The sequence below is a fragment of the Engraulis encrasicolus genome, unplaced genomic scaffold, assembly GCF_034702125.1.
Source record: "Engraulis encrasicolus isolate BLACKSEA-1 unplaced genomic scaffold, IST_EnEncr_1.0 scaffold_26_np1212, whole genome shotgun sequence".
In the NCBI taxonomy this organism is placed as follows: Eukaryota; Metazoa; Chordata; class Actinopteri; order Clupeiformes; family Engraulidae; genus Engraulis; species Engraulis encrasicolus.
The window spans coordinates 603,131-614,715 of NW_026945555.1; the positions used below are offsets into that span (position 1 = coordinate 603,131).

The window sequence follows — 11,585 nt, forward strand, 5'->3', positions numbered from 1 at the left end:
GCAGGGCTGTAGAGGCATAAAGGACTACAGGGTTGCCAGATTTGGGCAGTTTTTCGCTCAATTGGGCTGCGACCCTCTGTGGGTTTAAAAAGGTATTGGGCAGGTTTATGGCCAACAGCGTCAGAATAGAAAGCAATATAATTTAGTTCAAATTTGGGCAAGATTTAGTGCATCCAGTCCAGGCAGTTTTTGAGCATGTATTGGGCTGGAAATAATATGTCACATTTGGCAACCTTGTAAAGAACTAGCGGCTAGCAGCTAATGCTACTAGATTGGAGAACAATGTGCTGTGCTGGGTGGAGATGCTGCTTATGGCGCCTGCTGGTGGCGTATTAAACGAACTACAACAAAAAAAAGAACCTGAAGAGAAAATGGACTGTTCAACACTAAGAACATCTCTGTCAGGACCATTAGTAGAACTACTGTAAAGAAACTCAAGACAACGAATTATGAATGCAATTTCTTTATTGAATACTTGAGATTTGGCAGTTTGGCTCTCTTCAGAGGAGTCCCCTGGTTTCCATGAGTACCAACAAAGCAGAGATTCAGGGGACTGCAGCAGAGTAGGAAATGCTCAGCCAATTTAAGATTTTTACTTGTTATACTCTATAGACAAGGTGGAGCCGGTCGGGGATGCTAAGAAGCGAGCAGCCAGGAGTTGAAAGCGTGAAAGCCCCACTGGGAAACTCCAACTCGCATTTGTAACGGAGGCTAACTAGCACAGAGTTGGCGTGGAACGTTGGTAAACCTCCCTCCGATAGCCTCATACAGTCTCGTGCCGTTGGGCCGAGAGACTAGTCTCTTGGCCCAGCGGTATCGTACTGTGTCTCCCATTCCGAACCGTTGTAGTTGACGAGGTCGCACGTTCGATCCCCGAGGGGGGTGAACAGGTGCAAGATGACCTCCGTCACACATTGTCATTGTGACACAGGAGTCCACAGTACACAAGTGTTCACTGCACATTACACACAGCGAAATTGCATTCATGCCTCACCCGTGCAAGGGGGCAGCCCCCAATGCCGCCCGGAAGGGAGCAGTGCGGCGGTGTGGTACCAAGCTCAGGGTACCTCAGTCATGGAGGAGGATGGGGAAGAGCACTGGTTGATTACTCCCCCCACCAACCTGGCGGGTCGGGAGTCGGACCGGCAACCTTTGGGATAAACGTCTGACGTCCTAACCGCTTACCCATGACTGACCTAGTCAACTAGCCAGGAGGGGGGACCCAGTAATGTTTGATACACCAATGTTTTTGATGGAAATGTATAGTATAGGTCCCCAGTACATAGAAACCGCAAGATGCTACTTTGTAAATGTTGAGCCATTTCTGTATTAGCATAATTAGCATAAATTAGCATATTCACCTTTAATGGCGATATTACGGGATCGGTTTGACCAATCTATTTTGGAAAATCTTGTGTTGTTTTGGTGTGCAAAAAGTCCTGGTTCCGGTTCATGATCCGGAGCACCACCAGAATTTAATCACTTGTTCCGTGGGTCATTATCAACAACTCCACAAAGTTTCGTCCAAATCCGTTAATTCGTTTCTCAGTTATGCTGCTGACAAACAAACAAACAGACAGACAGACAGACAGACAAACCAACGTGACCGAAAACATTGGCGGAGGTAATAACAACGCAATTACTCACAACTTGGGCTGGTTGCTATGCTAGCCAGCTTCCGTAACTATTATGCCCCTTGTACATCGAAGGCGAACTAAGCGACCTGCGCGGCGGAAGTCATTGTTTCTCTATGGAGGGAAGGCGAATAAAGCTACCAGAGCGAATACGGCAGGAGGGAAGCTTCTTGAGCGACCTGGGCGAATTTTGACGATTAAACTCAAGCTAATCTTAAGCGAATTCGCTATGACGCGGTTCGGCGAAAACCAATTGGAACGTTCATATCGAGGAATGTCCCAGGCTGTCATTACAGAGCCGTTATGTGATTAGCTGAATCAAACATGTCAGTGCAGCGTCCAGAGCGAATAAAACTAATTCATGGCAAAACTTCTTCAACCACCCCAGCTACCTGGGTCGCATTGGTAGCACTTGGTGTACACGGGGCATTACACTGTATACAAAGCTTCTCTACAGAGCCTTAACTGTGGTGTTGTAATCATCATGGCAACATGATGATCATCCTCATCATCACTCTCTTCATCTCATACATCCTCTTCATCGCCCTCATCTCATTGATTCATGGAACCTGTTGTGCTTGAGTAAGGTACGGTAAGGTAAGGTGAGGTAACGTACAGTAAGGTAAGGTACAGTACGGTACAGTAAGGTAAAGTGAGGTACGGTGAGGTAAGGTAAGGTGAGGCACAGTAAGGTAAGGAAATGTAATGTAAGGGTGGGTATATTGCAACACGCAAGGATGAGGTGAGGATTGCAGAGAAGAACACCAATACGTTGGACAATGGCAGACTTGTTGCCTTCCTTAGGCATCCGTTTTATTCAATGATTGAAACTGGAACAGGATTCAGCTCAGAGTCAAAGAGGGTAGGGTATTTTACTTTTCTCTGCCTTCCTGACATCAGCAGTTGAGCAAACCATGCATATACAGTATGATCTTTCTGTTGACTTTAAACCCTTTTGTCCTGACTTCCATTGTCAGGGCTTCTTTAGAGATGGTTGCATGAAATCCCCCAGAGGAAAACAACGTGCTCATGTCTTGTCCAATTATCAGTGCATCTTGCACATTGACCTTTTCATCTGCCACTTGCCCACTGATAATATAGTGGTTAGTGGGTAAGGGATTTCCCATAGCACTCTCACAATTGAAGCCCAGTTTTTTTCCCATCCTCGTTGTGTCTCTTGTGCTTCATTGTTTTCTCCAATGCCTCTGTACTTTATAGCTCACTCAGTGACTGGGACAATGGGAACAGATGACAAAGACTGAACCCATAAAGAAACCTTCTTAGGGTTTGTGGAGATACCTTTCACCCCCAACCCCCTTACCTTGTGCATATGGTCTCCATCTCCAACTCCCTTACCTTGCCTTGTGCATATGGTCTCCATCCCCAACCCCCTTACCTTGCCTTATGCGTCTCCATCCCCAACTCCCTTACCTTGCCTTATGCGTCTCCATCCCCAACCCCCTTACCTTGCCTTATGTATATCTGGTCTCCAACCCCCTTACCTTGCCTTATGCATATCTGGTCTCCAACTCCCTTACCTTGCCTTATGCGTCTCCATCCCCAACCCCCTTACCTTGTGCATATGGTCTCCATCCCCAACTCCCTTACCTTGCCTTATGCATATGGTCTCCATCTCCAACTCCCTTACCTTGCCTTATGCATCTCCATCCCCAGACCCCTTACCTTGCCTTATGTGTCTCCATCTCCAACCCCCTTACCTTGCCTTATGCATATCTGGTCTCCATCCCCCTTACCTTGCCTTATGCATATGGTCTCCATCCCCCTTACCTTACCTTGCCTTATGCATATGGTCTCCATCCCCCTTACCTTGCCTTATGCATATCTGGTCTCCATCCCCCTTACCTTGCCTTATGCATATCTGGTCTCCAACCCCCTTACCTTGCCTTATGCATATCTGGTCTCCAACCCCCTTACCTTGCCTTATGTATATCTGGTCTCCAACTCCATTACCTTGCCTTATGTGTCTCCATCCCCCTTACCTTGCTTTATGCGTCTCCATCCCCAACCCCCTTACCTTGCTTTATGCGTCTCCATCCCCAACCCCCTTACCTTGCCTTATGCGTCTCCATCTCCAACCCCCTTACCTTGCCTTATGCATATCTGGCATGCCCAACCTCCTTACCTTGCCTTATGCATATCTGGCATGCCCAACCTCCTTACCTTGCCTTGTGCATATCTGGTCTCCAACTCCAACTCCCTTACCTTGCCTTGTGCATATCTGGTCTCCAACTCCCTTACCTTGCCTTATGTATATCTGGTCTCCATCCCCCTTACCTTGCCTTATGCATATCTGGTCTCCATCCCCAACCCCCTTACCTTGCCTTGTGCATATGGTCTCCATCCCCAACCCCCTTACCTTGCCTTATGCGTCTCCATCCCCATCCCCCTTACCTTGCCTTATGCATATCTGGTCTCCATCCCCAACCCCCTTACCTTGCCTTATGCATATGGTCTCCATCCCCAACCCCCTTACCTTGCCTTATGCATATCTGGTCTCCAACTCCCTTACCTTGCCTTATGCATATGGTCTCCATCCCCAACTCCCTTACCTTGCCTTATGCATATGGTCTCCATCCCCAACCCCCTTACCTTGCCTTATGCATATGGTCTCCATCCCCAACTCCCTTACCTTGCCTTATGCGTCCCCAACCCCTTTACCTCGCCTTATGCATCTCCATCCCCACCCCCTTACCTTCTGTCACGGGGTGACGAAAGGGGGAATTGACATTTGGGGTAGTTTGGTTCTGGGGGGAAGGATGATGGGGACGGACGTCAACAAACAAATGTGAGTGAAGTGTAACTGGAAACAGGTGAAGCATGAGACTGGTGGGAAAGACTATTGGCTCATATTAATTGGGCACGGGTTTAAATACGAGGCTGTGACAACGGAAGAGGGAGAGATGACACGAAGCTGACACGACGAGAGGGGGAGAGGGCCGAAGACAGGGGGGAGACGCACGCCGGGGAGCAGCAGCAGGAGGGCAAGCGCTTGCCGGTAGCCGGACGGAGCCGGGCCGAGACAGACGTTTTCCGAAGAGGACAATCCTAAGGATCGACACAAGGAACCAGGTGGCTCGACGGAGGTTGCGGGTCGGCATTGTGCCTGATGGATGGACCGTGACCAGAGCACCAGTGGTCTTGCTGTGATGGAAGCCAAGAGGGGTGCGGACCTCACCCCTGGCCGAGTTAAGTAGTAGCCTACTTCTGTCGCCTGTGATCTTCGTAGCTCCCCTCCCGGAATGCACGCTGCTCCAGTGCTCTCTCTCATTCTCTCTCACTCTCTCGCCCCCTCTCTCACCCACTCTCTCTCACTTACGTACGGACCCCAACGACAGGCCCAACAGAGACAGCGCTCGCCTTCCTATATAGCCTAACTCTACCACTAGCTAAGCGCTGCTACCACTCTCCCCCCAGCATAGACCGCCTCTTAGTAATTTCGTGTGCAGTGACTAATTGGGTTGCCGTGACTTTGCAGTGATATTTCCTTGGCCATAAGCCACGTTTATTATCGTGTGTTAATCGAATATTACCGTAACCTATGCTGGGTGGTGGTGCATGTAGCCTGCTATTATTGAAATGAACATCTAAACTATGACCCGTTGTCTCTGCAGAGTGGCCCACGGACTTGGTGCGATTGGGCCCTAGGATGGATGAACTTCCCCTGCACCGGACCCCGCCCGCCGGTTGGGCTGGGTCGCTCGTGGGGTCGGACGTGGACAGAGTGGGCAGCGGGCCTATTGGGGTAACTGGACAATATGGGATACTGGACAGTGGGGTGGGATGTTGGACGAGTGACTCTGACCCTTTGAGACTTTTTAGCTTATAGAGAAAATAAATAAATATCCTGATGTCTAAACCTGAACTTCTGTGTCCTGGTGTATTTGATGATGTGCAGTTTACTCCCCGGTGTACTGTTGGTAAAAAGTGGGGGTGCCGCTCAGAAACGCGCACCCCCCACCTGTGACATTTGGCAGTAGTCGGCAGGCGTACACCGGGTTGAGTGACTGTGCACCATCGGACACACTATTACCAGATATCAGTGAGCCCCACGTTGATTTTAAACGAACATTTTACAAAAAAAAAAAAAAAAAAAAAAAAAAAAATCTCGATCGTGACCAGCCACGTTCCAGGGACTGGAACGGAAAAAAGCGGGGGTGAGTGTCACGGGGTGATGAAAGGGGGAATTGACATTTGGGTAGTTTGGTTCTTGGGGGAAGTATAATGCGGACGGACGTCAACAAACAAATGTGAGTGAAGTGTAACTGGAAACAGGTGAAGCATGAGACTGGTGGGAAAGACTATTGGCTCATATTAATTGGGCACGGGTTTAAATACGAGGCTGTGACAACGGAAGAGGGAGAGATGACACGAAGCTGACACGACGAGAGGGGGAGAGGGCCGAAGACAGGGGGGAGACGCACGCCGGGGAGCAGCAGCAGGAGGGCAAGCGCTTGCCGGTAGCCGGACGGAGCCGGGCCGAGACAGACGTTTTCTGAAGAGGAGGATCCTAAGGATCGACACAAGGAACCAGGTGGCTCGACGGAGGTTGCGGGTCGGCATTGTGCCTGATGGATGGACCGTGACCAGAGCACCAGTGGTCTTGCTGTGATGGAAGCCAAGAGGGGTGCGGACCTCACCCCTGGCCGAGTTAAGTAGTAGCCTACTTCTGTCGCCTGTGATCTTCGTAGCTCCCCTCCCGGAATGCACGCTGCTCCAGTGCTCTCTCTCATTCTCTCTCACTCTCTCGCCCCCTCTCTCACCCACTCTCTCACTCTCGTACGGACCCCAACGACAGGCCCAACAGAGACAGCGGTCGCCTTTCTATAGAACTACCACTAGCTAAGCGCTGCTACCACTCTCCCCCCAGCATAGACCGCCTCTTAGTAATTTCGTGTGCAGTGACTAATTGGGTTGCCGTGACTTTGCAGTGATATTTCCTTGGCCATAAGCCACGTTTATTATCGTGTGTTAATCGAATATTACCGTAACCTATGCTGGGTGGTGGTGCATGTAGCCTGCTATTATTGAAATGAACATCTAAACTATGACCCGTTGTCTCTGCAGAGTGGCCCACGGACTTGGTGCGACTGGGCCCTAGGATGGATGAACTCCCCCTGCACCGGACCCCGCCCGCCGGTTGGGCTGGGTCGCTCGTTGGGTCAGACCTGGACAGAGTGGGCTGTGAGCCTATTGGGGTAACTGGACAATATGGGATACTGGACAGTGGGGTGGGATGTTGGACGAGTGACTCTGACCCTTTTCAGACTTTTTAGCTTCTCTAGAGAAAAGAAATAAATATCCTGATGTCTAAACCTGAACTTCTGTGTCCTGGTGTATTTGATGATGTGCAGTTTACTCCCCGGCAGTGGCGGAACAATTGCACACAGGGCCCCAGGGCAAAACACTGATAGGGCCCCCCATACAGCCTGCCAAGGTCACAATAGGGCCCCCACCACCAATACGGGAGGGCCCTGGGCCCAGGGGCAAATGCCCTGCTCGCCCCTCCTATAGCTCCGCCTCTGGTCCCCGGTGTACTGTTGGTAAAAAGTGGTGGTGCCGCTCAGAAACGCGCCCCCCCCACCTGTGACACCTTGCCTTATGCATATCTGGTCTCCATCCCCCTTACCTTGCCTTATGCATATCTGGTCTCCATCCCCCTTACCTTGCCTTATGTATATCTGGTCTCCAACCCCCTTACCTTGCCTTATGCGTCTCCATCCCCAACCCCCTTACCTTGCCTTATGCATATCTGGTCTCCAACCCCCTTACCTTGCCTTATGCGTCTCCATCTCCAACCCCCTTACCTTGCCTTGTGCATCTGGTCTCCAAACATATCTGTGCTCAGTGCTGTCGCACCATCTGAGAGACGGTGAACATCTTTCCAGCAACAAATAAAGCGCCAGTGAACACATTCTACCGTGCCTTCACACAATTGAGTTAACTACAGTGTTGTCAGATGTGTCTGATCAAATCCCGCCCAAAAGGTACTCAAAAAACGCCAAATTGCTGTAAATTACGCCCAATTTCAACAAATTGCATTGACTTCTACTGTTTGGGCCTAAAATGACAAAAAAAAAAAAAAAACGTCAAATGGACAATTTTTCCCAGCCCAATTGGGGGAGAATAGGGCCCGGGCACTTTTGGCTTACAGGGGCCCCTCATAATTAGCGGCACAGAACTGACTCACCGGTGGGCCCCTATTTTCAGAAATAAACAACTGGACAGTCAGCCCTGTTAGCTACTGAAGTTGATAGTTGAAAATCCTCATGAAACAGGTCAATTCACTCTTCACCTGTAGAGGTGCTATGAAGACCAAGCAGCTTGTAATACTTTCTATCTATCCATCTATCCATCCATCCATCCATCTATCTTATATTCATCATCTCTGTCTGTCAAGAAGGGAGCAGAAACCTTTGCATTGATCAAATTTGATTTATTTATTTGGTTTCACAAATGACATATATTGCAAAAAAAGAAGAAAAGATAAACTAAAGCTGAAAAATGACATGTCATATGATATGCTTACTATTTGTTACATCAATCATACAGAGGTCATTGCATATGTTTTGAACGTGTATAAATAGTTTTTTTTTAAAAGGAAGATATTTTCGCCCTTTGCAATTTGGGCCTAATAACAAATGAAAATACAAGCCGTCTGAAAAATAACTGTTTGCTGTGGCGTTTTTGTGTATTTCAATAGCCATGTTTTATAATGGGTTTCAATAGCCATGTTTTATAATGGGTTTCAATAGCCATGTTTTATAATGGGTTTCAATAGGAGGAAAGGCTACATGGCTTTGCAGCACATTGCATATACAGGCTGTACACTACACTGTTAAACATGAAGGGTCCTAAAAGAACCCTTGGTGTAATCCCAGCAGCTTCTCTGAAGAACCTTAAAGTTCTCTTTGAGAATCCTGATAGATTTCCAAATTTCCAAATACACATTCTTCGGCACGTTGCATATATGAGAAGAAACATACAGAGTAATATGTGTGCAAAATGTTTGTGTTTTTATAACGTATCTGCATGTGCATTTTGTGATGTGTGCTCATATGTGCGTTAATAATTTGAGGACACTATTTATATAACCGTATATGAATACATCTGTTTAGAGACATGTGTTTGACTAGCCGGTTTTTAAGAGGCCATTTTTGTAGTTCAATAATTACGCCTTATAAGGGGTTTCAGTGGGAAAAAAAGACTACACACTAGACTCCCTGAAGAGGCAATTTACGTAGTCCAATACCCACGTCTTAAAATGGGTTTCAATGAAAGAAAAAAAAACAACTACTAACGGAATGAATATTAGAGGGGATGGTAACAACCAGGCTAGTGTTTTGTCAGTTTTCATATTATTATTCAGGAAACAGTTTGTTTCAAGAAAGACACATTGATACACAATTGCAGATAAACCAAGTGCCTGAAGTGTGTATGTGGGTGTGCGTGTGGGCGTGTGTTCATATATAACCGCATATATCTGTGTAGAACAGTTTGAGTGGAGGAAAAAAAAGATATACAAATGCAGTAAGCAAAACAGAAGTTCAAAATGTCTGAAGTACACGTGTGTGTGTGTGTGTGTGTGTGTGTGTGTGTGTGTGTGTGTGTGTGTGTGTGTAGGTGTGTGTGTGTGTGTGTGTGTGTGTGTGTGTGTGTGTGTGTGTGTGTGTGTGTGTGTGTGTGTGTGTGTGTGTGTGTGTGTGTGTGTGTGTGTGTGTGTGTGTAAAGGGAGGATTGCATAGGTCATTCTGTGCGTGCTACAGTATAATGAAGCATTAAGCATGTCAGTGTATGTGTGTATGTTCCCATTAAGCATGTCAGTGTATGTGTGTATGTTCCCCTTCTTACCCCATTTTACTTCCCCCCTCTTTTTATCATCCTTCCATTCATGTTGATTGTCACTCACACTGATGTGTGTGTGTGTGTGTGTGTGTGTGTGTGTGTGTGTGTGTGTGTGTGTGTGTGTGTGTGTGTGTGTGTGTGTTGAGTCATCGCTATACAAATGTGGCTGTACTGTAAGCCAGTCTTGTCAGGAAAACAAACAAACAACAAAACAAAAATCGCCACAATCACTTTACGCACAATCACTTGCATTCCTTTAGATTGTGTCCTGGACATTTTATCCGGGCCCCTTCAAAGTTGCATAATGTATTAGAACCCTTCCCAGTGTTCTAAAGAATCCCCAGACAATGGAGCAACATTGCACGGAGGATCAACATAGTGACATTAGGCCATTATCTGAACAAAATACAAAATAACAACAGCATTGCTTCCCAAAGACTGTTGGCCCGGCAGACATTTCCCTCCAAATTATCAGATCACCTGTCCAGCCTCATCACAAAAAAAGAGATACTTGTGAATGTCACTAGAGGCAGAAAAAGTAACAATGTGGCATTTTCATTTGATTGCTGTTTGTTTTTGTTTTTTTTGACAATGTGGACTCACCATAGTGTTTTGTCATCATTGTTACACAATAAACATGTAAACAAGTCAACAACAACATCGTCGCTAAAAAGAAGTTTTGTTGAGCAGAAGGCACGGATATATCATGTAACAAAATACTGCAGGAAGTTTAACAAACAATATCTATGGTTTACAATATCTATGGTTTTCAGCTGTCTGTTTGTCAGTTAAGATTTTAAACATGATGACGTAACAATTCAACTATCAACAAACAAAAAGCAAAGAATGAAGTCCTTTAAGATAAAAAGAATTGGCATCACGTTTGATTTCAAATCGCACCTGCCAACATCTCGAGGCTTTTTTTTTCTTTTTCAATTTGGCAAATGGCTGTAATAAAGTCCCGTAACAATAAACCTCAAAACTACAAAGCAGGAAGTAGGAGGTACAGTGTGCTTGGAAATAGTGTTTGTCTTCACACTTCAACTCCCTTTTCAACCTGCCTTTTTTGAGTTCTATCTTTTTTGGGACTTTATCTTTTCATTACTTATGAACTCACGAGTACATGACAATAAATATCTTGTATGTTTGTAAAAGACACTTCCCTTTTTCTTCCAAAACGGCTGAATGACTACTGACCTTGTATGCCTGTTATCATAACTGATCAAAACTGGCACCTCATACTTAAAGGTGCATCGTGTAATATCTTTAGTTCTACTTAGGCTTACCACTTAGACTTAAGTATTTAAATATCTGTTGGGTAAACACAGCTATTACTAGACTGTCAACAGTAACCTTTGTTTAGAAATTAAATTCCATTAACTTAAAAAAAAAAGAATTAAAAGGCATTAATTAAAAAAAAAGGTTAAAAGTCAGAAGATCCCTTGATTGTGACCACCGGTCAGTAATTTATCCACAAAATTGTATAAACTTTTCAACAATTTTCTTTCTGAAAATTCTCTGTTGTGAAAAATATTTTCTTATTTTTCTTTCTCGTGACTTCTTAGATTGTCTTTCATAAGTAACATATTGTCCAAACCGTATCAACTTAAAAAAAAAAAAAAAAACACTTTGTGAAAAGACAATTAATCACGTTAACTAGGATTGGCTTTTCATCAGTAACAAAGAGTAGCAGCCATTTATGTAGTTCGATAGCCGTGTTATATAATGGGTTTCAATGTGAGAAAAGACTACAAATGGCTAATTAAAGAGGCTTACTATCAGCCATTGATGTAGCTAACAGTTATGAGTAAAAGCTACATTGAGCCCTTGCAGTTCAATATCCTTGTGTTATATAATGGGTTTCAATGGGAGAAAAGACTACAAATGGCTAAAGCTACATTGAGCCCTTGTGTTACGATGCCACAAGCAACAGGAAAGGATTTGTAGTTGTGTGTGTGTGTGTGTGTGTGTGTGTGTGTGTGTGTGTGTGTGTGTGTGTGTGTGTGTGTGCGTGTGCGTGTGCGTGTGCGTGTGCGTGTGCGTGTGTGTGTGTGTGTGTGTGTGTCCGGTCCGGGTGCGGCTGGAGTC

General features: G+C 46.0%; 1 protein-coding gene across 2 annotated transcripts in view; it reads right to left on the reverse strand.

Annotated features, from left to right (window-relative positions):
- Window positions 1–8,073: 8,073 nt before the first annotated feature.
- The window catches only part of LOC134442956 (extended synaptotagmin-2-like), a 43,415-nt gene continuing 39,903 nt past the window's right edge, over window positions 8,074–11,585 (reverse strand). For both annotated transcript variants that reach the window (XM_063192909.1, XM_063192908.1), the window contains one exon: window positions 8,074–11,585. This exon is cut by the window's right edge and continues 45 nt beyond it. In XM_063192909.1, coding sequence (XP_063048979.1) covers window position 11,585 — 1 coding nt within the window. In that variant the 3' untranslated portion in view covers window positions 8,074–11,584.